This window comes from Lucilia cuprina, chromosome 5 (assembly GCF_022045245.1).
Source record: "Lucilia cuprina isolate Lc7/37 chromosome 5, ASM2204524v1, whole genome shotgun sequence".
Taxonomy (NCBI): Eukaryota; Metazoa; Arthropoda; class Insecta; order Diptera; family Calliphoridae; genus Lucilia; species Lucilia cuprina.
In genome coordinates, this window is record NC_060953.1 from 54,368,679 (window position 1) to 54,395,356 (window position 26,678).

A 26,678-nucleotide genomic window follows, 5' to 3' on the forward strand; every position below is an offset into this window, starting at 1 on the left:
CCATCAAAAAATCGGTTTTTGATGGGAAATAAAGGTGATCACAGATTTCACTTGTTTTTGCTGTATCTCTCATAGATTTCGAGAAAAACGGACTTTTGTGTTTTTTTTATAGTTTTTGAGAAAAAGGGACTTTGATGTTTTCACTCAAAAAATTGGTTTTTGATAGGTATTAAAGGTGATCACAGATTTCATTTGTTTTTTCTGTATCTCTTATAGTTTTCGAGAAAAACGGTATTTTATGTTTCACTCAAAAAATCAGGTTTTAACGGGAAATAATGGTGATCACATATTTGGCTCGTTTTTGCTATATCTCTTATAGTTTTCGAGGAAAACGGAGTTTTATGTTTTCACTCAAAAAATCGAGAGATCACAGATTTCGCTTCAAATCAAAATTAAAATAATGGGGTTTATTGGGAATAGTGGTTACTCAACTAGAAATGAACTAGGACTGAACCAAGACTAAATTAGGACTGAACTGAAATATCTTTATAAGAAAAATCCACTCTTAATTTTACACAAACAAAACACAGATGTTCTAAATCAACATATGTGCTTTGGGGAGTTGCACTTCAAGAAAGAATTTTCCAGGTGTGCAATCAACAGCAAGGGATTGTAAAAAAATATATAATGAATTAACAACAAATTCTACATTTAAAAAACAACTCTGCTACCACTGGAAAGACAAAAACTAGATAATTAATAGTCTTCATCAATAGGGCGCAAAATACATAAAACAAATTCGAAGATGTTTTTGCTTGCTCCTGCTGCTATTGATGAAGAAGTTGATGTGGCCGTTGATAACTTTATATATAAAATATTTATTTTATATTAATTAAAGGCCTAAATGAAGTTTATTTTATGGATAAACTGTGGCACATTTAATAAAAAAATCTCTGTATGAATTGGAACTTGTCTTTGGGGCATCACCAGTGCATTAATGTTTCACCACTCTTGAGAAAACCAAGAAAAAACGAAACATATAAAAAATAACAATACTAATAATAATAGCACCTAGCACCTGGCGGAACTATCAACTAATAATTTGCACTTTTTAATGGGTGGAGTAATTTTTAGATGCTACATACCAGCATCTACATATAAACAACACTAGAATGATTTCACGAGTTCTGGGTGTGTGCGTAAGTGTTTGGGAACTAGTTGAAAGGATGTGATGTAGATAAACAGGTATTAGTAGGTAGTTCTATCCCTTATGTTCTAGTCATAATTCATTTAAAATAGTTAGCGAGAGTGTAAGTTTAAATAGGGATGCCAAGGTAAATTTTTATTATAATGAAATCATTTACTTTTAACAGCATTCTAAATCATAGTTAAACTTTAGTTCAGTTCTCGTTTAGTTCTAGTTCAGTTCTAGTTCAGTTCTAGTTCAGTTCTAGTTCAGTTCTAGTTCAGTTCTAGTTCAGTTCTAGTTCAGTTCTAGTTCAGTTCTAGTTCAGTTCTAGTTCAGTTCTAGTTCAGTTCTAGTTCAGTTCTAGTTCAGTTCTAGTTCAGTTCTAGTTCAGTTCTAGTTCAGTTCTAGTTCAGTTCTAGTTCAGTTCTAGTTCAGTTCTAGTTCAGTTCTAGTTCTTATTTAATTTTAGTTTAGTTCTAGATTAGTTCTAATTCTACTTCAGTTCTTTTTCAGCTCTAATTTTTTCCTCGTTCAGTTCTAGTTCAATTCACATTCAGATCAAATGTAAACCTTAAATTTATAAATATTCCAGTCGCCTGGCAACACTATTATCTTAATACTGAAAGCAATTAAAGCCAGTAGCTCTTGTTTATAACACGAATTAATTTCAAGACAAATAATTGTGAATCAAAATTTATGTTTTCTTACGTATTTAAAACCAGTAATGGGGAGACAGAAATACTACTTGTAACTTCCATATACCCACATTTATATGTGTATTTTATTATTTATACTTTTTCACTAAAGCTACTATACTTTAGTTCGATTTAAGTCATCGACAAAAAAACTCAAAAAATATCACACTCAATGGGGGAAACTGCATGTAATTAAAATCATTTTCAACATCCCCATCATTTTAATATCGTCAATATCATGATCTTCGTCGTCATCGTCACCGTCGACGTTGTCATAGTTTTACGATTTAATTGTATTGACTTTTTGTTAAAACATCCTGCTTTTTTATACCAGATTTTTGTAATTCACTTCTTAACCGGGAGCTTCGCTGTCTTAACGTCACTTTTAAGATTGAACGACTTTTTAATTGTACTTTTCAGTTTGTCTACCTGTCCGTCCATCCGTCTGTCGGTTATTGCTGTTGTCGTAATATATAAAATTTAAATTAATATTATATCCTGTGGATTTTTATAGGCATGACAGAAAAATAATATTTTTTACTATTTAGTAACAAAAACAAGTATCGTGAGCACAGGTGTCTTGTAAATTACTAAATGGGAGAAAAAAATATGATTTTATATAAAATTTATTAGCAGGATGTCGATCATGTCATTCTTAAAATATTGTACTTTATAGGGAATTTTTTAAAATTATACACATGTACGTATATATTTATGTATGTATGTATGTATGTATGTATGTATGTATGTATGTATGTATGTATGTATGTATGTATGTATGTATGTATGTATGTATGTATGTATGTATGTATGTATGTATGTATGTGTAATAGTAGAAATAAAATATTATGAGTGAAATTATGTTAAATGAATGAATTTTTAAATGCTTCACATTTTATGCAACTAAAGTGATATGGTTGATATTAATAAATAAAATATTTTACTTATTTTATAATTATATAGTGAGAATCGCAAGCTCTGCGTATATTTATACAAACATTTTTCGATACCTAAGGAGAAACAATCTGTTTCTTTGATGGGCTATTTTATCCTTGATTTATTTCAGTTTTAGTTTAGTTCTAGTTCAGTTTTAGTTCAGTTCTTGTTTAGTTCTAGTTCAGTTATAGTTCAGTTCTAGTTCAGTTCTAGTTCAGTTCTAGTTCAGTTCTAGTTCAGTTCTAGTTCAGTTCTAGTTCAGTTCTAGTTCAGTTCTAGTTCAGTTCTAGTTCAGTTCTAGTTCAGTTCTAGTTCAGTTCTAGTTCAGTTCTAGTTCATTTCTAGTTCAGTTCTAGTTCAGTTCTAGTTCAGTTCTAGTTCAGTTCTAGTTCAGTTCTAGTTCAGTTCTAGTTCAGTTCTAGTTCAGTTCTAGTTGAGTTCTAGTTCAGTTCTAGTTCAGTTGTAGTTTAGTTGTAGTTCAGTTGTAGTTAAGTTGTAGTTCAGTTGTAGTTCAGTTCTAGTTCAGTCTTAGTTCAGTTCTAGTTTAGTTCTAGTTCAGTTCTATTTTAGTTCAAGTTTAGTTGTAGTTCAGTTCTAGTTGAGTTCTAGTTCAGTTGTAGTTTAGTTGTAGTTATGTTGTAGTTCAGTTGTAGTTCAATTGTAGTTCAGTTTTAGTTCAGTTCCAGTTCAGTTCTAGTTCAGTTCTAGAGTAGTTGTAGTTCTAGTTCAGTTCTAGTTCAGTGTTAGTTCAGTTCTAGTTCAGTTCTAGCTCAGTTCTAGTTCAGTTCTAGTTAAGTTCTAGTTCAGTTCTAGTTCAGTTGTTGTTCTGTTGTAGTTCAGTTCTTCTTCAGTTCAGTTCTACTTCAGTTCTGGTTTAATTTTCCGTCAGTATTTAACATTTGATTGCTTAATAGTGCTTTTATGTTAAGTCTTTGTATTGTCTCTGTAAATTTAGAAAATTTTTAAAAGTTTCTTTGATCCTTGCCTATTGAAATATTACTTACAAGGTAGTTACCATTCAAGATTTTAGGTTTGAAATTCATAATGGTTTCCCTTTTTACAATGGTGCGTTGGTGCACAAACTCCAACTATAGTTGGGCCAATTTACTATAGTTGGAGTTTGGGCCAATAATCTTAAAGGCGCCATTTACAGTTTTGTTCAATGTGTTTTTTTTCTGAAATTTATATTTTATGTAAATTAACACTTAGGCCTTTTGAGTTTTAGCAACATTTTAGCAAAAAATATGGTAAAACAAACAAAAAAATTCCTAAAGGTGTTTATGGAAACACACCTCGTTTTATTTGCACATTTTCTCGTATTTGTGCAACATTCTTAGTATATTTTTTTGTTGTTTGGCTTTGTTGTGTTCTTGGGTTGTTGTGTTTTAATATATTTAACACTTAAAATACCTTGTATTATTAACACTTGTATGTTTTTTCTTTGAGCTGTTATCGATTCCTGTTAAAATGTCTTGTGAACTTTTAAAATGTTGCTGAAGTATGTTTTGTTTGTAAGGTTGTATGTTTTTGTGCGCTAAAAAGATTTACATAGACACGTTTTTATGATAGTATAGTATGTACGAGTAATAATTAAATATACTTTTTTAAAGTTTGTTTAAATTCCATGAATGGAAAATTTAGAAAACTTAATTTTGTTTTCTATCAGTATTCCTAGATTTCTATTACACAAATCTGACTGTGAATAGAAAAGAGTAGGACTCTTTATTCTATCAAACAGAACGAATCTATTTAATTGCAAATTTTTGTTTCTATACCAATATCTTCTAGGAATTTTGAGGAAAATATATATAAAAAAAACTTTTTCCAGAATTTCCTTATTGGTTTTGTTGCCAATACCCAATCAACATATTAACACCTGTTTATAATTAAATTTAGTTAATTTCAAAGAATTCCACTGCACTCTTCTCTGCATTTTAAGTCGCATAAAATAACGCTTTTGACAAACGCTTGTGATCGTGGTCGTTTGTGCTGTGATTCTTATATTTTCCTCAATCTTATTCTATTTGTCTAAACTTACCGCCTGCAGCTGCAACCCATGCATACAAATCTCTACTGCAAAAGTCTTAGAAAGAAATTGTTCTTGCGGCAAAAGAGGAGGTTTAACAAGAGATGCCCAGACACAGATGTCTCTGTGCAAAGTTGGCAAATGCTTTAGGTTTCCTAGAATTAATAAAATAGTAAAGAAAAATAAATAACAAAAAAATAATAAAACCCTTTTTTAGAAATAGTTGTTATTTATTCTATAGAAAAAATAAAGAAAAAGCAACACATACTAAACAAGTAAGAAGATCGCTAGAGAGTATAAAAAGAAAATGAAAAACAATTTAAATTGCAGCTGCGTGAATTGTTGGTCTAAAAGTCTGCTTAGTTTAGTAGACCTTGGCCCACGCACTTGTCTGGCCAAGATGCTTCGATGCTGTTAAAAGAGAAAAAAATACTCAGACACAATGGTTTACATCGAATATACCAACAAACAGACAGAAACAATTAAATTTATAGAGAATCATGTGCCATAAAGAAAATTTTTTCAAATACTCTACAAATAGTCGATTAGAATTTATAAAAGGTCTTGCGATTGAACTAGAACTGAACTAGAACTGAACTAGAACTGAACTAGAACTGAACTAGAACTGAACTAGAACTGAACTAGAACTGAACTAGAACTGAACTAGAACTGAACTAGAACTGAACTAGAACTGAACTAGAACTGAACTAGAACTGAACTAGAACTGAACTAGAACTGAACTAGAACTGAACTAGAACTGAACTAGAACTGAACTAGAACTGAACTAGAACTGAACTAGAACTGAACTAGAACTGAACTAGAACTGAACTAGAACTGAACTAGAACTGAACTAGAACTGAACTAGAACTGAACTAGAACTGAACTAGAACTGAACTAGAACTGAACTAGAACTGAACTAGAACTGAACTAGAACTGAACTAGAACTGAACTAGAACTGAACTAGAACTGAACTAGAACTGAACTAGAACTGAATTAGAACTGAACTAGAACTGAACTAGAACTGAACTAGAACTGAACTAGAACTGAACTAGAACTGAACTAGAACTGAACTAGAACTGAACTAGAACTGAACTAGAACTGAACTGAACTAGAACTGAACTAGAACTGAACTAGATCTGAACTAGAACTGAACTAGAACTGAACTAGAACTGAACTAGAACTGAACTAGAACTGAACTAGAACTGAACTAGAACTGAACTAGAACTGAACTAGAACTGAACTAGAACTGAACTAGAACTGTAGTAGAACTGAACTAGAACTGAACTAGAACTGAACTAAAACTAAACTTTAAACTTAATAACATTTGATAAAAATTTTCTGCCTCCTATTACCGAAAATCCCCAAATAATTTGTAGCTTTACTAGTACTTTATTTTTAAATAAAAAAAACGAAAAAAATCAAACAAACGGCTGCCAACTAAAGTCGGGATTAGTGTTTCTGATAAAAACTGCAAAAATAAGCCACAGGAATTAACTGTGGCACTAAGACGGTCGTCTCTTAGACTTTGGTCTATGCGACTCTATGGCCATAAAGAAAATATGCGGTTGATACATGTGTGCAACAGTAACTCACTTTATTCCCCATGCTTTTTCTGACTGAATGTGGTGGAAGTATTAAGTATAAGGATGAATTATGTGTGTAGGCTGGTTCTCTTGCAATTTATGCTAAAGAAACATGTTGCAAAGTGAATCTTTTTTGTAGTTAATTTGGTTGGTGTTTTTAGCGTATTTCTAATTATGTGCCACATGTGTTGTGTAGTATTTTTCCCCGATTTTTTGCTGCAGCTTGTAATCTTAACAAGGTAAAGGAATTGTTAAAAAATTTTGCTGCAGTTAATGTTTTTATATGAACATTAAAGTGTGCTTGTATGTCGATAAATGTATGTAAGTCGGTGAATCGCTATTACACGTTGATGACTTTATTATAAAAAATATTGAAAAATAGAATTTTGAGGAAAATGGCGGTTATTTAATTTGTCTTCACTATGATTTTATAGTTCAGTTCAGTTCTAGTTCTAGTTCAGTTCTAGTTCAGTTCTAGTTCAGTTCTAGTTCAGTTCTAGTTCAGTTCTAGTTCTAGTTCTAGTTCAGTTCTAGTTCAGTTCTAGTTCAGTTCTAGTTCAGTTCTAGTTCAGTTCTAGTTCAGTTCTAGTTCAGTTCTAGTTTTAGTTCAGTTCTAGTTCAGTTCTATTTCAGTTCTAGTTCAGTTCTAGTTCAGTTCTAGTTCAGTTCTAGTTCAGTTCTAGTTCAGTTCTAGTTCAGTTCTAGTTCAGTTCTAGTTCAGTTCTAGTTCAGTTCTAGTTCAGTTCTAGTTCAGTTCTAGTTCAGTTCTAGTTCAGTATTAGTTCAGTTCTAGTTTTAGTTCAGTTTTAGTTCAGTTCTAGTTCAGTTCTAGTTCAGTTCTAGTTCAGTTCTAGTTCAGTTCTAGTTCAGTTCTAGTTCAGTTCTAGTTCAGTTCTAGTTCAGTTCTAGTTCAGTTCTAGTTCAGTTCTAGTTCAGTTCTAGTTCAGTTCTAGTTCAGTTCTAGTTCAGTTCTAGTTCAGTTCTAGTTCAGTTCTAGTTCAGTTCTAGTTCAGTTCTAGTTCAGTTCTAGTTCAGTTCTAGTTCAGTTCTAGTTCAGTTCTAGTTCAGTTCTAGTTCAGTTCTAGTTCAGTTCTAGTTCAGTTCTAGTTCAGTTCTAGTTCAGTTCTAGTTCAGTTCTAGTTCAGTTCTAGTTCAGTTCTAGTTCAGTTCTAGTTCAGTTCTAGTTCAGTTCTAGTTCAGTTCTAGTTCAGTTCTAGTTCAGTTCTAGTTCAGTTCTAGTTCAGTTCTAGTTCAGTTCTAGTTCAGTTCTAGTTCAGTTCTAGTTCAGTTCTAGTTCAGTTCTAGTTCAGTTCTAGTTCAGTTCTAGTTCAGTTCTAGTTCAGTTCTAGTTCAGTTCTAGTTCAGTTCTAGTTCAGTTCTAGTTCAGTTCTAGTTCAGTTCTAGTTCAGTTCTAGTTCAGTTCTAGTTCAGTTCTAGTTCAGTTCTAGTTCAGTTCTAGTTCAGTTCTAGTTCAGTTCTAGTTCAGTTCTAGTTCAGTTCTAGTTCAGTTCTAGTTCAGTTCTAGTTCAGTTCTAGTTCAGTTCTAGTTCAGTTCTAGTTCAGTTCTAGTTCAGTTCTAGTTCAGTTCTAGTTCAGTTCTAGTTCAGTTCTAGTTCAGTTCTAGTTCAGTTCTAGTTCAGTTCTAGTTCAGTTCTAGTTCAGTTCTAGTTCAGTTCTAGTTCAGTTCTAGTTCAGTTCTAGTTCAGTTCTAGTTCAGTTCTAGTTCAGTTCTAGTTCAGTTCTAGTTCAGTTCTAGTTCAGTTCTAGTTCAGTTCTAGTTCAGTTCTAGTTCAGTTCTAGTTCAATTCTAGTTAAGTTCTAATTAAGTTTTAGTTCAGTTTTAGCTCAGTTCTAGTTCAGTTCTAGTTCAATTCTAGTTAAGTTCTAATTAAGTTTTAGTTCAGTTTTAGCTCAGTTCTAGCTCGCTTCTACATCACTTTTGCTTCAATTTTACTTCACTTTTTGTTCAGTTTCACTTCAGCTATATACTTCACTATACTGCTGTATAGCGTATAACTCATATGAATTCTGTGCTTGTTTCTTAAGTCTTTCGTTTCAATAGCTCTGTAAAAAAATCGTTACAAAATTTTCAAAAATTACCTAAAAAAATATTTCATTACTTGTTATATTTATTAGTATTTTAGAATATTTTTTTATAATTTGTAAGTAATTTGACACTTTTGAAAAATTTTTTCTTGCGATTTATTAACACAGTAAAAAATTAAGAAAAATTGCCCAAAAAAAGCCAAATAATGTCATTATAGAATATGATATGGACTGCAGTTTTTGTTTTTTGCCTTATTAACTTGCAAAAATAATATTAAATAACTAAAGCTAATTTATTTATGACATGCAGACAAAATTATGTCTGCAGGTGCTAAAGGACTACCAAAACATTTCTGATTTTTTTCACAAAATTTTATGCTTGTGTTAACAGCACACAAATAATTTGAGAGATCGAAGAAGAAATTATTAAAAAGAATCTTAAAAGTTTATTAAAAATCAATATCGATAAGAAAAAGAAATTGAAGGCAGCATATTGCATGATGTCTTCATTAGTTTAAATTTTCATTTTTTTTCTTTTTGAAGAATAGTGCGTGCTATTGCCAAGTTATTAAAAAATCCTTTATATCAATATTATTATAATTTAAGGGACTTTTTCGTTATACAAGAATATTGCCAAATTCTTGGAGGTATTTTTAATTATCTTTATTTATTTCTCATTAGTTTGAGCAAAAAAAGTGTTTTAGTTTTTTTTTGCAAACATCAGTAAAAAATAATCTTCATGCTTTAATTGTTGGTTTCAGTTTATGTTTAGTTACAGCCTCTCAAAAAACAAGTAATCGCCATAAACTAATGTTAGTAAATAAAAATTAAAGTCGAAAATTATGTGAAATTAAAGAGGAGTAAACCTTGATTCTTTAAGGGTTTTTTTTGGTTTATGACTGAGCACGTGTAACTGAGTGTAATGAAACTTAATGCTTTTTTCATTCAAAAATTGGCCTTAAACCAAAATATAATTAAACAGAAACTGTATTTTGGGTTGTGGCCCTGGTATGTGTTATATTTGCATGCAATTTGGGTAATAAATAATAAACCCGAGATAAACTAAAGGAAGGATAGCTAAGATGCAAGATCATTGTTCCGTAGATTTTGCACTATTAATTAGTAATTCTACTGTATATTGACTTCTAGTTCAGTTGTAGTTCAGTTCTAGTTTAGTTCTAGTTCAGTTCTAGTTCAGTTCTAGTTCAGTTCTAGTTCAGTTCTAGTTCAGTTCCAGTTCAGTTCTAGTTCAGTTCTAGTTCAGTTCTAGTTCAGTTCTAGTTCAGTTCTAGTTCAGTTCTAGTTCAGTTCTAGTTCAGTTCTAGTTCAGTTCTAGTTCAGTTCTAGTTCAGTTCTAGTTCAATTCTAGTTCAGTTCTTGTTCAGTTCTAGTTCAGTTCTAATTAAGTTCTGGCATTCGAAAGCGACCAATCGATCGACATTGACGAACGACTTTAATTGCCAGAATTTGCCCCCTTATTTGACGCAAGTTTTTATTTTTTTATTAATTATTTAAATTAAAAAATTATTGTAAATAAATGGAAACGTTCTTTTTTAAATTGTTCCTGATTTGCTGGTTTATAGAGCGTAATAATGCTCTGAAATCCTCAAATAGCAATTTATTGCCGATGTACTATATTTCGGGAGGAAATCGAGAGCCATCTACATTTAAATTGGTCAGCTACATTGTTTCAATACGTTCACGTAATCCACAAAGGTATTTTGGAGATAATCACTTTTGTGCAGGCACGATTATATCGAAAACGGCCGTTTTGACATCGGCCCATTGTGTAATGGAGTAAGTACTAAACAGATTTTTGAGATATATACTTTTTTACAATTTACATAATTTCTATTCCCATTTTAGTAAAAGAAGAGTATTAACTCGAGCACGCCGTTTACTGCTAGTGGCTGGAACACCTAATCGTTTAGTGCCCATAGCAACAACCATACAATTTCCTGCGAAAAGTGTAACGGCTAATACAAACTATATACGCAACAATAAAGATGATATAGCAATAATTCATTTGAAAGGAGAAATTCCAGAGGATAATGAAAATATACAAATTATTAAAATGCCAACGGGACCACCTGTGTATAATACAAGTTGCATTATCATAGGTTGGGGACGAATGATAGTGGTAATTTGAAATTAACAATAAATTAGCATTAATATAGAAATGCTTTCCTCTTCAGAAAGGTCCTTTAGCCGTTTTACCCTTACATGTCAATGTCAGGCTATATGAACCATCGGAATGTAAATATTTTCTAGGCGAACATTATCATGAAGGTACTTTATGTGCTGGTGATAGTTTGAATTACGACGAAGATCCTTGCCGTGGTGATAGTGGTGGGCCTTTGATCTGTAATAATGAGTTAACGGGTGTTATTTCTTGGACTATAGGTTGTGGTAGTAATCGTGTGCCCAGTTTATATACGGATGTTTGGTATAATCGAGAATGGATTGAAAAACATTTGAATGCTGGTTTCAGGGTTAGTGTTATAAATAAACTTGTTATTTCGTTTTCATTTATTGTAATTTTTTCCATCTAATAAATTTAATAGAAAGTTCTGTATTCTTTTTATTGTTAGTTAACATGATCTTTTAGTATACCTTCCCTTAAACAAAACGTTTAAATATCACTTTTGAAATGTTTCTTTTTCTTCACTGCAAGTCCACCTTAATCTTTTAAAATTTGTGTTGTGGCAATTAAGAAAAAGTTTTATTTAAATTATTTGTACCTCAAACCATTGTTCCTTAAAGACAATTTTGTTTTAAAGTTTTTACATTTTTTTATATAAAATACCGTTTATCACGGCTTTAAGTCAGACCTTTTAAGCCTTTATCTTTTTTTTTATTTTGCTACAACTTTGAACGTTTATTACCACCAATTGTTAATGGCCTGGCATTTAGCCATGGCTAATTTCTGCGTGTTTTTAAGTCATTAATTAAAATAAAATGTGTAATTTTGTTCATTCAGTGTTCTTCGGAAAAAAAGATTTTATTTTTTTATTAAAGCTTTCTTTGTAGTTAAACATAAAAAACATGATTGGATGGACGAGTGTTGCGATTTTTCCAAACAATTAAGAAAATTGTTTTTGCTAATAAATAGTATCTGTATTTTGTTGTACTTCTTAAGATTTTTTTAATCGAAAATCATTTGTTTTAATAAGTTGTTTAAATATGGTTTTGATGATGCACTGTGGTAATAAAAATGGAATTTGTCCAAAGGGTATATACTACGTCAAAGTACACTGATGGCTACCACTATAAAACAATGAATTACTTTATACCCTGATCTATTGTGGAAAATATTGTCCAGTCTTCAGTTCTAGTTTAGATCTTCTTCAGTTCTAGTTCAGTTCTAGTTCAGTGCTAGTTTAGTTCTAGTTCAGTTCTAGTTCAGTTCTAGTTCAGTTCTAGTTCAGTTCTAGTTCAGTTCTAGTTCAGTTCTAGTTCAGTTCTAGTTCAGTTCTAGTTCAGTTCTAGTTCAGTTCTAGTTCAGTTCTAGTTCAGTTCTAGTTCAGTTCTAGTTCAGTTCTAGTTCAGTTCTAGTTCAGTTCTAGTTCAGTTCTAGTTCAGTTCTAGTTCAGTTCTAGTTCAGTTCTAGTTCAGTTCTAGTTCAGTTCTAGTTCAGTTCTAGTTCAGTTCTAGTTCAGTTCTAGTTCAGTTCTAGGTTCTGTTCAATAGGTCATAGTTTGCACTACAGTAGTTTGTATACAGTAGCGTACACATAAAAAACCACAACATAAAGCTGCAAAAGAAGTGGTACTACTGATGCATCGTCATTTTAGTGGGTGTGACACCCACTGACTTATATTTAGGTAATAAATTATAATTAATTTATATTTTTGGTTGGTACTTTTTTTTGCTTTCAAATTAAACGTTTTTACATTTCATACCTCCTTTTATGTCTCATGCAAATGATCAATAGTATTTTAATCAATTATTATTTAAAAAGGGAGTCTTCTCATTGCAATTATTTTACAACATGCAACAACAATGTTTCAGTCTTCATTACGAGTACATAAATATTCTTAAACGAATTCTTTGGGTTACGTTTTTAGGCGGCTTCTTTATGATTTTCAAAAAAAAGATGTTTTTATTTTATTTAACTTTTGCTGTAAACTGTCATTGAATATGTCTTTTAAATAAAAAATTGCTTTCGATTTGGTATAATTCGGTATTCTTTTGAATATCGAACAAGACTTTATCTGTTATAGGATCCTTATTTTTAAATCCTTTTAAGTTATGTTTGTAATGTGCTTTTAAATTAATAATAAAATAAGTTTTGTTTTTTGTTTTAAAAAAATTTATCTTTTTAGTGGCATCACTTTATTTTCCTTGATATTTGCACATTTTGATGTCATTGTCATTTAAAAAAAGTTGTGATGTTGTACTTGTCACTGACATACATATAATAGTTAATTGATTTATTACATTTTGTTTAAATCAATAAGGATATTATTTTTTCATTTTATTTTTATTGAAATGAGAGACTAAATTAAGCAAACCTGCGCTTTCTTAGGCAAGCACCAAGAGAATATGGAATTTGAATAGTCAAGACTACAACCAATTTATAGTCTTGTCAACAGCCTGTTTTATAGTGAAAATAATGGTATGATTCATAGTCAGGACATTTGTAATATCTTGCTCTTTAACCGAAACAATTCTTTATTGAAGAAATAGTCTGTTCTGTAATCTAGTTTATAGTCGGGATATTAGTAGGTTCTGTAGTCGGGATAATATTCTGCTGAGTAGTTGAGACACTAGTCAGCTCTTTGATCGTGACAGTTTTCTACTGACGATAGACCTTATAGTCGACGAAGTAATGTTCTACTTAGTAGTCGAAGCAATAATCTGTTGTATAGTAGAGGCAACAGCATACTCTATGGTCAAGACGTTTATCTATTCTATGGTCTAAAATATAGTCTGTTCTATAGCAAAAAACTACCTCATACTAAGTCTCTATTCTCTTCATTACAGTCATTATAAAAAAAACTAAAATTTATTATTTCTTTGGTAAATCAATAGGGAATTATAGAAAAAAAACTAGAAATTGTATTTATTGCCAACACTAAACTATTGTTGCACTTACCACATTGCAACTTGCAGCTAAATCTAAAAACAGACGGACAGACAGACAAACTGAACTCTAAAGTTTATAATGTGTTGATGATAGTGTGGTTCTTGTTATATTTTCATATTGCTGGCGCAATTTAAGCAGATAGACAAGAAATAGCAGAGAATGTTAAAAGGAAGAAGAAACGTTTGGAATACATAACAACTTTACGAGTATTTTGTAATCACGTTTCATACGTTTTTCCTTCTTTCAAAATAAATGAAAATTTCAAAAAAAGAATATTTAGTTTTGTAGGCATTTAGAGGTTGAATTAAGAACGTCGTTTATTTTGTCTGGTTCCTATACAGCGCGCCATTGTGGGTTGATGTTGACGTTGTATAGTTTTCGTAAAAGTCTGAATTTACTGCGTACAACGTTCTGTTGCATGTTTTTTTTTAAGGCTTATATAGTAGTGAGAACTCTCTGTTATGTTCGTTTTCAGTTGCAGTTGCAGTTGTTTAAATAAAATGATGCAGGTGTTCTTCAGACTTTTAGGCGCCATTGTAATAGGAATCATTTTATATAGAATTCTATAGATGATCATTTTTTTTCTCATTTTCGTGTTTGTTGTTTTGTGTTGATTTTGTCTGTAAAGTTGTTGTTTTTGAGTAAACAATTTAAAGAAAATTATACAACCTACTCAATGACCATATTTGGAATTATGTGCAAAATAAAAAAAAAAAATTAAAAAAAATATGTATAAATAAAAATTATATAAAATAAAACGGGAAGAAGGAATTTTAGATATTTAAAATAAAAAAAATACTTTGGAATTAAGTCTTTAGAAGAGGATTTAGATTTTATGGTCTATAGTGTAGGTATTAGTTGGATCTTTAGTCGAGACTGTAACCTGCTCTATAGTCGAGACAATAGTCTGCTCTATAGTTAAGACTATAGATTGCTGTATAGTCAAGACATTATTCTACTCTATAGTCGATAGTCTTGTATTTAATCGAGATAATACTCTTCTAAGCCAAGACAATAGTTTTCTTATAGTCTAGATAATAGTCAGCTCTATAGTCGATACAATAGTCTGTTTTTTAGTCGAGACACTACTCTGCTCTTAAGAAGAGACAATAGTCTGCTTATAGTCTAACCTATAGTCACGACAATATTCCGGTATTTAATCAATATAATACTCTTCTAAGTCAAGACAAAAGTTTGCCTATAGTCTAGATATTAGTCAGCTCAATAGTCGAATAGTCTGTTTTTTTTTTTTGCTCTTTAGTCGAGACACTACTCTGCTCTTAAGTTGAGACAATAGTCTGCTTATAGTATGATCTATAGTCGATACAATTGTTTGCTCTTTAGTCGAGATAACAGTCTGTTCTATAATCAAGACAAATGTCTGCTCTATAGTCAAGACAATACTCTGCTTTTTAGTCAATTCTATAGTCATTTCACTACTCTGCTCTGCTAAGTGGAGTAATTAGTCTATAGTCTGATCTATAGTAGATACAAAAGTCTCCTTTTTAGTCAAAACACTACTCTGTTCTTAAGTCAAGACAATAGTTTGCTTATAGTCTAGATAATAGTCTTCAAAAGGTCTAGACAGTAGTTAGTTCTATAGTCGAGAGAATAGTTTTATATAATCGAGACAATACTCTACTCTATTGATTAGACATTTATCTGCTCTGTAGTCGAGAGTGGAGATAGTCCGCTCTTTAGTCGAGACAACAGTCTGTTCTATAGTCGAGACAAATGTCTGCTCTATAGTCAAGACAATACTCTGCTTTTTAGTCAATTGAATAGTCTATTCGGTACAATAGTCTGTTTTAGTCGAGACATTACTCTGCTTTTAAGTGAAGAAATTAGTCTGCTTATAGTCTGATCTATAGTCGATACAATTGTTTGCTCTTTAGTCGAGACACTACTCTGCTCTTAAGTCGAGACAATAGTCTGTAGTCGAGACACTAGTCTGCTCTGTTAAGTTAAGACTATAGTCAATAATCAAGACATTATTCTGCTCTACAGTCAAGACAATAGTTTGTTTATAGTCTAGATAACAGTCAGCTCTATAGCCGATACAATAGTCTGTTTTTTAGTCGAGGCACTACTCTGCTCTTAAGTGGAGAGATCGAGACATTAGTCTAGTCAGTAGTCAGTTCTATAGTCGAGAGTTTTATATAATCAAGACAATACTCTGCTCTTTAGTCGAGACAACAGTCTGTTCTATAGTCGAGACAACAGTCTGCTCTTTAGTCGAACAATATTCTGCTCTTCAATCGAGGCAATAATCTGCTAATGTAGTCTTTGTAGAAAGTAATCATCTCTATAGTCGAGTCAATATTCTGCTCTTTAGTGGAGACAATACACTGATCTATTGCGTAGGCGTTTGTTTGCTCTATAGTCGAGACATTAGTCTAGATAATACTCAGCTCTTCAATGTATTGTCTGCTATATAGTATATGCATTAGTGTACCCGTGTGTATAATACAATCGTGGCAATAGTCTACTCTATGGTTGAAATAGTTGTCAACAGTCTGCGCTATAGTATGTTCTATAATTGCTATATAGTCGGAGTAATAGTACGATTTACATTCGAGAAAATTGTTTGTTCTATAGGCAAGACAATCGTCTACTTTATTGTTGAGACAATAGTTTACAAATACATTATTCTGGAAAATTATTGACACATTGATCTAGTCTGTTGTAAAGATAACATTTTACACTACAGATGTTATACTATAGCACATTATATATTAAAGTCTTATTCTTATATCGGTTAAAAATTTAAGATATAAGTACTTCTAACAAATTTTTCACCTGTTGCTAAAACGAAATCCTTTTATTTTAACTTTAACAATTGAATCAGCACTTTAAAACGCCCCAAAAATCTTGTCACGACAAACAAATCTTAAAATAATTAATTTTTTTACGCCATTCTTATCTTTGAAATGTTTTTGAACGCCTTTAGAAAACCCAAATTTATAATTTTTTTTTTTTTCAAAATTTCAAAAAAACACAGAACTTTTATTCAATAATATTACGTGTCAAGATAAAGCGTTTGTTATTAACACCCTTTTCCGTAAGAAGAAAAAAAGATGTGTGTTCTCATGAAAGCCTCAAATAAATGATGTTAATAACTAAAGAAACCATGAAATAAATTTTTTTCAAAAAACAAAATTCAACACTTTTAACAAAAGATCATTTACACATTTAATAGTTGTGCATGTTGAAGAAAGAAAAACGCATATTGTTGGTTTTTTGGTTTCTATATAAAAAAACGAATTAATTTTTAATCCATTTAAAGAAATCTTTTGCTACAAAAAAGCCAATACTTAAAAGCTTTTGCGTGTTATTAAGTAAAGAAAAGGCTTTATGGTTTTCTTTTTTTTTAATATTTTATTAATAAATAACACCTTAAAAATGTTAGAGAAACGCACAATGAACGCGTTAAAGAACAAGGAATTTTTATTTATTAAAAAAAGGTTCTTTTGTCATTTAAAGCCAAAAGCCATGGAAATGCACCAAATGATATTGATACATTTGGAAATGTTTTTAGTTCTTTTTGCGATCCTTTTAAAACTAAATTGAAATGCGTGATTTAAACAAAAAATATTCAGGTGTTTCGATTTCGCCAATAATGAAAAAGAAAACAAACAAATTTTGTCTTATCGGCGCCACACCCTGCTGCGTTAGACTTTTAGTTTTTTAAAGTATTTTTTTTTTTAATAAAGAAGAAAGGATATTTTCCAAGGTATTGATTAAACATGAAATTGTTAAAGATTTTATCCATAAGTTTAGGATAGAACGATTCAGCTTTAATTAGGAAATCTAAAAATATATGTTGGTTTTATAATAGGTTTATAGTTAGTGTTTATTCCTCTCCAAATAGTTTGTATAGATTTGTATGGTGAATTTCTTTAAAAATAATTAATTTGTTAACCACTTACAAATTCTTTAATTATCTCTTAATATATAAATTAATTTTTAATATTTCAATTGGTTTTTCCCGCCTAGTAAAAGCTTTAATATGTCAAGTTATTCAAAGAGTATAAAAAAAATCTTAAAAGTCAACTCATATAACTTGTTTGTGTTTGTTTCTGTTTTTTTTCCTCCATTCCGGTGTAAAATAATAAAAATTATACTTAATTTTTAACTTGATAGTTTATGGCAATTAATTTAAAAGTTATTCAATGAAATATTGCCATAATGATTGGTTTGTTAAATGGACATCATTATCAAGTCACGTTTTTGACACTTAATGTGAATGTAAAACTTTAATCATAAAAAAGAGTATTAAAAATATAATTTAATGATCTCTATATACAAGTAAATTTTTTTATTTGTATGAATTCAAATCAAAAAAAAAAAAAACAACGGAAATTGTTAAGTACTTTAAAGCATTATGTAGAAGGAAGTAGGATAAAGGAGTGAAAAGTCTATTCCAAAGTTAAGATAATAGTAACTATATTTTACAGTCGTTAGTGTAGTCGACATTACTATAGACAAAACTATAGTTTAGTCTATAGTCTAGTCTATAGTCTAGTCTATAGTCTAATCTATAGTCTAGTCTATAGTCTAGTCTAGTCTATAGTCTAGTCTATAGTCTAGTCTATAGTCTAGTCTATAGTCTTGTCTATAGTCTTGTCTATAGTCTAGTCTATAGTCTAGTCTATAGTCTAGTCTATAGTCTAGTCTATAGTCTAGTCTATAGTGTAGTCTATAGTCTAGTCTATAGTCTAGTCTATAGTCTAGTCTATAGTCTAGTCTATAGTCTAGTCTATAGTCTAGTCTATAGTCTAGTCTATAGTCTAGTCTATAGTCTAGTCTATAGTCTAGTCTATAGTCTAGTCTATAGTCTAGTCTATAGTCTAGTCTATAGTCTAGTCTATAGTCTAGTCTATAGTCTAGTCTATAGTCTAGTCTATAGTCTAGTCTATAGTCTAGTCTATAGTCTAGTCTATAGTCTAGTCTATAGTCTAGTCTATAGTCTAGTCTATAGTCTAGTCTATAGTCTAGTCTATAGTCTAGTCTATAGTCTAGTCTATAGTCTAGTCTATAGTCTAGTCTATAGTCTAGTCTATAGTCTAGTCTATAGTCTAGTCTATAGTCTAGTCTATAGTCTAGTCTATAGTCTAGTCTATAGTCTAGTCTATAGTCTAGTCTATAGTCTAGTCTATAGTCTAGTCTATAGTCTAGTCTATAGTCTAGTCTATAGTCTAGTCTATAGTCTAGTCTATAGTCTAGTCTATAGTCTAGTCTATAGTCTAGTCTATAGTCTAGTCTATAGTCTAGTCTATAGTCTAGTCTATAGTCTAGTCTATAGTCTAGTCTATAGTCTAGTCTATAGTCTAGTCTATAGTCTAGTCTATAGTCTAGTCTATAGTCTAGTCTATAGTCTAGTCTATAGTCTAGTCTATAGTCTAGTCTATAGTCTAGTCTATAGTCTAGTCTATAGTCTAGTCTATAGTCTAGTCTATAGTCTAGTCTATAGTCTAGTCTATAGTCTAGTCTATAGTCTAGTCTATAGTCTAGTCTATAGTCTAGTCTATAGTCTAGTCTATAGTCTAGTCTATAGTCTAGTCTATAGTCTAGTCTATAGTCTAGTCTATAGTATAGTTTATAGTCTAGTTTATAGTCTGGTTTATAGTCTAGTTTATAGTCTAGTTTATAGTCTGGTCTATTTTCTGGTCTATAGGCTTGTCTTAAATCTGTAGTCTATAGTTTCGTTTTTGTCTATTCTGTTGTTCAAACTTTGGTTTTAACTCAAGTTACCTAATTAGCATACCGTCCCGCTCCTAATAACTGCAGCAGCAGCGACGACAAATGTTAACGTTCTGAACTTGTTTGCACTTGTATTAAAAGTTCAAACTTGTTATGAAAAACACCTTTGCATTCGTATATGAAAGAAAACTCACATTAACGATTAAACAGAACATAATTCAATACAAAGTATTTTGTAAAAGTTTAATTTAAGAGGTCAAAAACGTGAGTTCCAATGATTTTTGTTTTTATTTAAAATATGTGCAAAATAAAATTGTGTTTAAAATTATGATGGAGTAGTTTTATATTTTTACAAATAACAAAAATATTAACACATTAATAAAACGTATTAAAGATAAACAAATCAAAGGAAAATTGCAACAAATTTTTAAATATACGAGGATTGTTTGTAATGTGAGTAAAAAATTATGCAAAATATTTAAGACTTTCTTATACATCAAAATGAACTGTTCTTCAAAGTTCTGGTTAGTTCTTAAAATTAATTATGTTTATAAATCGGGCAGATTCATTGGAAACTAATTATCATCCACAGAATAAAAAACACCTTGCATGCGCAACAGCCGTCATAAAATTCTTATATTAAGTGTGGGTAGTCAAGAATTTCTCTTGCTGTTTCTTAACATATTTGGAAATTTAAAACTATAGTCTTAAAGAAAACAAATAAAGTTTAAAAGAACCATTAATTATATTTCATACTTGATTAAGGCAAATTTAAAATAATGACTTTGAAATGAGATCATAAATGTGGAAGAAGACAAGACCGAACAGTCAGCTTCACATTTACTATATATTATCACAAAGATTATTAATATTGTTACGATTAGGGGCAACATGCTGTTAAAAGATTTAATGGTCAATTTTTTTTTTGTCCAAAAGAAGTCTTAAAAATTTGATGTCATTTGCAAAAAAGATATTTCTGCTCGTTTTATGAATTTGGCAATTTCAGATTGTTGTTAATTTCAGACTCTTCTTTTTTTACGACTTTAAAGTGCGAATTTATATTGGATAGTAAAAACAGCCATTCGTAAAATTAAATTATCAAAAATGTATTAAAAAGAGAATGCAGGTGTTTGAAATTAATCGGCGGCAACAGCTTTTAGGAAATTTTGTAATTATATTTGTTAAGGGTTATTGAATGGTTATTAAAAATTTTGGAATTATTAAAAAAATATTTGTATGTATTCTTAGGTAGAAACAAAATAATTTAGTATAGAGCTAAGAATCGGCCTGTGTTCTAATCTATAGACAACGTTATATATTACAGATCACTAAAATACAATAGATACATTATATTAATTCTAACATAAGGAACTATACTATAGACTATACTATAGACTATACTATAGACTATACTATAGACTATACTATAGACTATACTATAGACTATACTATAGACTATACTATAGACTAGACTATGGGCTTTACTATAGACTAGACTTTAGACTATAGACTAAACTACAAAATAGACTATAGACCAGACTTTAGACTATACCGACGACAAGACTATAGGAGAGACAGACGAATTTTCTATAGTCCAGACAATAGATTGTTTTATAGTCTAGACTCTAATATGTTCTATAATCTGAACAATAGACTGAACTAGAACATATTTTTATAGTAAAGTTCGATCCTTATGTTAGAATTAATATAATGTATCTATTGTATTTTAGTGATCTGTAATATATAACGTTGTCTATAGATTAGAACACAGGCCGATTCTTAGCTCTATACTAAATTATTTTGTTTCTACCTAAGAATACATACAAATATTTTTTTAATAATTCCAAAATTTTTAATAACCATTCAATAACCCTTAACAAATATAATTACAAAATTTCCTAAAAGCTGTTGCCGCCGATTAATTTCAAACACCTGCATTCTCTTTTTAATACATTTTTGATAATTTAATTTTACGAATGGCTGTTTTTACTATCCAATATAAATTCGCACTTTAAAGTCGTAAAAAAAGAAGAGTCTGAAATTAACAACAATCTGAAATTGCCAAATTCATAAAACGAGCAGAAATATCTTTTTTGCAAATGACATCAAATTTTTAAGACTTCTTTTGGACAAAAAAAAAATTGACCATTAAATCTTTTAACAGCATGTTGCCCCTAATCGTAACAATATTAATAATCTTTGTGATAATATATAGTAAATGTGAAGCTGACTGTTCGGTCTTGTCTTCTTCCACATTTATGATCTCATTTCAAAGTCATTATTTTAAATTTGCCTTAATCAAGTATGAAATATAATTAATGGTTCTTTTAAACTTTATTTGTTTTCTTTAAGACTATAGTTTTAAATTTCCAAATATGTTAAGAAACAGCAAGAGAAATTCTTGACTACCCACACTTAATATAAGAATTTTATGACGGCTGTTGCGCATGCAAGGTGTTTTTTATTCTGTGGATGATAATTAAGTTTCCAATGAATCTGCCCGATTTATAAACATAATTAATTTTAAGAACTAACCAGAACTTTGAAGAACAGTTCATTTTGATGTATAAGAAAGTCTTAAATATTTTGCATTAATTTTTTACTCACATTACAAACAATCCTCGTATATTTAAAAATTTGTTGCAATTTTCCTTTGATTTGTTTATCTTTAATACGTTTTATTAATGTGTTAATATTTTTGTTATTTGTAAAAATATAAAACTACTCCATCATAATTTTAAACACAATTTTATTTTGCACATATTTTAAATAAAAACAAAAATCATTGGAACTCACGTTTTTGACCTCTTAAATTAAACTTTTACAAAATACTTTGTATTGAATTATGTTCTGTTTAATCGTTAATGTGAGTTTTCTTTCATATACGAATGCAAAGGTGTTTTTCATAACAAGTTTGAACTTTTAATACAAGTGCAAACAAGTTCAGAACGTTAACATTTGTCGTCGCTGCTGCTGCAGTTATTAGGAGCGGGACGGTATGCTAATTAGGTAACTTGAGTTAAAACCAAAGTTTGAACAACAGAATAGACAAAAACGAAACTATAGACTACAGATTTAAGACAAGCCTATAGACCAGAAAATAGACCAGACTATAAACTAGACTATAAACTAGACTATAAACCAGACTATAAACTAGACTATAAACTATACTATAGACTAGACTATAGACTAGACTATAGACTAGACTATAGACTAGACTATAGACTAGACTATAGACTAGACTATAGACTAGACTATAGACTAGACTATAGACTAGACTATAGACTAGACTATAGACTAGACTATAGACTAGACTATAGACTAGACTATAGACTAGACTATAGACTAGACTATAGACTAGACTATAGACTAGACTATAAACTAGACTATAGACGAGACTATAGACTATACTATAGACAAGACTACAGACAACACTAGAACATAGACTATGATATAGACTACACTATAAACTAGATTATAGACTATACTTTGACGTATACTAGACTATGACGTAGGTCAAACCCACAACATTTGTTAAAAGTTCATCAAATTAACTTTAAGTACTAAAAATATTACGAAATTTAATTTTTTTTGTAATTCAAAATAACAACAATGCAATTTTTGGCGTCTCGAACATAAAACTTTATGGCGGCTTTTTAACAAAAGAATAAATTTTCATATTACAATATATATTGGTTTTTGATGACAAAACAATGTCGTTATTGTTCTTTTCTTCTTATTTTTTTTAAATAATCATATTAACAAATACATATACTCTTTAGCAAGCAAGTTACCAGGGCACATTTTTATTGTTTTTTTTTTAATATAAAATTTTCGCTAAATAAAACAATAGTATGTTACGTGTAGTAAGTATTTTTAGTCGATTTTTTTAATATGAAATACAATATGAACAAATGAATGAATGGGTTTGTTTTGTAGGTTTTTTTTGTCGTGTTTTGCATATGTTGTTGCAAGTTGTTCTTTTTGGCATGTAATTGTTTTAAATAAATGACCATGATATAGCCTGAAACTAATTAATTTGCCATTTGTGTCCCATTAGTGTAATTGTCTGTCAATTATAATAACACACACTCACATACATAACATACAATATGAAATGTACATAAAATACAAGACACACCAAACTACTGGTTATATAAATAAAAAATAAAAACTGAACAGTTTATGTTAAAATATAGTGTAGTGAATTGTAAACCGATATGTAACTACAACCATAACACTGATGAAAAGGACAGTGACGTCGATAAATATTTTGTATAATATATGTTTATACATGGTTTATTAGATGTTGATAGAAAAAATTATTTGTAGGAACTGGTGGTGATTAAGGTGGTTAAATAACTGACTTTTTCATTAAGTAAATGACTAATTGATGAATAAATCTTGTAATTTTCAAAATTTATAAACTTGTCGTAATTTATATTTAATTAAGGCCCAGGCTATAAGTCTAGAATACTGCCAATAGACTAAACTATAATAGAGACTATATCCTAAAATATAGTCGAGATTCTAGAATCTAGACTACAGATAGTCAAGACAATACTCTAGACTGCAGAATAAACTAGATTCCATACCACAGTCGAAATTTGAGCTTCACTACAGACTGATCTATAAAATAGTATAGACTGGACTACAGTCCAATCTTTAGATGGTACTTTTTCTGACTATAATCCAGTCTATCGACTATACAGTAACCCAGACTATTGACTAGACAAAACTATAGTCCAGGCTAAAGAATACTTACAAGACAAGACTACTATAGACAATCATAGACCTTTTTTTCAGACTATAGACTCAATTATAGTCAAGACTTTAGTCCCGACTATTCTCAATACTAAAGAATAGACTTTATTCCAGATTATAAAATTGTCTTAAGTTCAGATTATAGACTACGTCTTGAGTATAAACTATACAATCCAGACTATTGAATAGAATAAAGACTATGCTATAGTCCATATTATAGACTAAAATAGTCCTGACTATAGTCCTAACTATAGTCCTGACTATAGACCTGACAATAGTCCTGACTATAGACCTGACAATAGTCCTGACTATAGACCTTACTATAGTCCTGACTATAGACCTGACTATAGTCCTAACTATAGTCCTGACTATAGACCTGACTATAGTCCTAACTATAGTCCTGACTATAGACCTGACTATAGTCTCGACTATAGTCCTGACTATAGACCTGACGATAGTCCTAACTATAGACCTGACTATAGTCTAAACTAAAGACTGGGCTATAATCTAAAATATAGATAACTGATAGACAACTATAGATTAAACTTTAGTCCAGATTATAGACTAGACTTAAAACTAATCTGGAGTATAAGCCAAAATATGGCTCAGACTACAAAATAAACTATAGTCTAGATTATACAACAATTAAGACTATAGACTAAACTTCAGACAGTTCAGACTGTAGTTCTCATTTTAGATGAGACTATAGTTCATACTAAAGACTAGACTATAATACACAATATAGTCTGTATAACCTGTACTATTCTATAGTCGTATTTCGTAAACCAAATAATTGATATTTTAGCAAAATGTTCAAGCACCACAGCATTCAATGTCAAACATTTAGCTTTTACATCATTTCCAGTCTATAATTATAAATTACAAAACACTATAGTTAAAACAAACCTCGCACACACTTAATCACTAAGTGACTTAATTCTCTGCCTGTCTGTCTGTCCATGCGTCAGTTCTCCTACCTAATAAATTATCCAGTTTTGTCAATGTTTAATAAAGTTTTTTTTGTTGCTATATTCAATAGACGTCCATAGAGAAATGGCAAATGTATTTAAATTAAAATTTATTAAAATTGTTTAAGAAATACATTAACTCAACACCATAAGAACCCAATAAACATGTTTAATGCATGCATAAGCATGTCTTTACGTACATATGTGTAAAATAAATTAATGTGTGTGTATTTTCCTGATTTAAATGTAAAATAATAATAATAATAATAATTTAAGGCGCCTTGCTGTTAAGCAAAATATAAAAAATACATAGGAGAAGTTTATGGCAACAAATCTAAATTAAAATTCTTAACTGAATCTATAATTTAAATAAATAGCGGACAGTTTAATAAATAAATAGCCCCCAGCTTGTTAGAGATAAGGTAAGGAATCTACAAACAATTACAACAAATTTTCCTTATTCAAAGTTCAGACAGTATTAACTAAATTTGTTTATGAATATATGTTAAATCATTTAACTGTGTTTTTTTGTTTATTATAAGATCATGATTACAATGATTTGCAATAAACAAAACGAAACAAACTACTGCATAATTATTAGCATTTTGTGATTTCTTTTTATTGCTTTTTTTGCTAGATATTTTGCTATAATTTTTGGGGGTGTGCCGCAAAAATGTCGATCAACATGTCAACAACATTTTTTGTACAATTAATATTTGCATACACCACTGTAGCTGTAATATACAATTTTATGCATGAATATGCATTTATTTTGAAAAGCAATGCAACTCACAACATACATTTCCATAACAATACTTTGTAATCATTGGATATTAAATTAAACTAAATACAAGTGTATTTAAGTTAAAAGTTAGTTATAAGTGCTTTGTAACTAGTTATCATATGTAAGATTATTTTATAAAATTGTTAAAATTGAAAATGGAGCATGAAATTGTTTTGATAATTAAGATATTTGAGAAAGGAGTATCCCACATGCCAAAAACATGCATACAAGACAAACAAACCAGTCAGTTAGACAGACAGACAGACAGACAGACAACCCAACCAGTCATTTAGATAAAGGTAATTAAAATAAATTAAAATATTTTTTAATTATTTTGTTAACGATTTAATTTATACATTGCATATATATTTGAAACATTTAATGGTGGATATTGTGTATGTGTATGAGGAAAACGAAAGACTTAAGCAACAAACTTGCTGTTAATAGTTGGAGTTTTGCAAGCCGATGTGTTTTGTTTTAAAAATGTTTATCTTATTTATTTAATCATTATCATATAAAAAATCTATTTTTGATATTTGAAGCCAAAATTATAGATGATCAAAATTTTACCAAGTTATAGCCGATTTAATGTTATCGAAAAATTTTGTTTGTTTGCGCACAATAAGTTGATTAAGAGCGCTTTTTCAATAGAAACGCTTAAAATGTTAAGCCTAACTATAGACTAGACTGTAGTCTAGACCATAGACTGGACTATATTTCACACTATATTTAGACTATAGTACAGATTATAGACTAGACTATTGTCCAGCCATCGAGTAGACTATAGATTAGACTATCGACTACAAAATATTCTGGATTACCGACTAGACTATAGTCGAGATTAAAGACTAGACTATAGTCCAGAATGGAGGGGAAAGTATAAATTTTTGATAGTCCGGACTATCGACTTTAATGTAGTAGTAACTATAGACTACAATGCAATTCAGAGTAGACT

General features: G+C 30.1%; 2 protein-coding genes across 2 annotated transcripts in view; one reads left to right on the forward strand and one right to left on the reverse strand.

Moving 5' to 3' along the window:
* The window catches only part of LOC111689612 (probable glutamate--tRNA ligase, mitochondrial), a 51,319-nt gene that overhangs the window by 10,868 nt on the left and 13,773 nt on the right, over positions 1-26,678 (reverse strand). The window contains exon 2 of the mRNA XM_046951207.1: positions 4,799-4,941. Within this exon, the coding sequence (XP_046807163.1) occupies positions 4,799-4,818 (20 nt within the window). The 5' untranslated portion in view covers positions 4,819-4,941. The remainder of the gene's footprint in view (positions 1-4,798; positions 4,942-26,678) is intronic.
* LOC111688295 (putative trypsin-6) lies at positions 9,866-10,990 on the forward strand. Its single transcript, XM_023450782.2, has 3 exons — positions 9,866-10,212; positions 10,282-10,555; positions 10,611-10,990. The coding sequence occupies exons 1-3, from the start codon at positions 9,953-9,955 to the stop codon at positions 10,965-10,967; spliced, it is 891 nt and encodes a 296-aa protein (XP_023306550.2). The 5' UTR covers positions 9,866-9,952; the 3' UTR covers positions 10,968-10,990.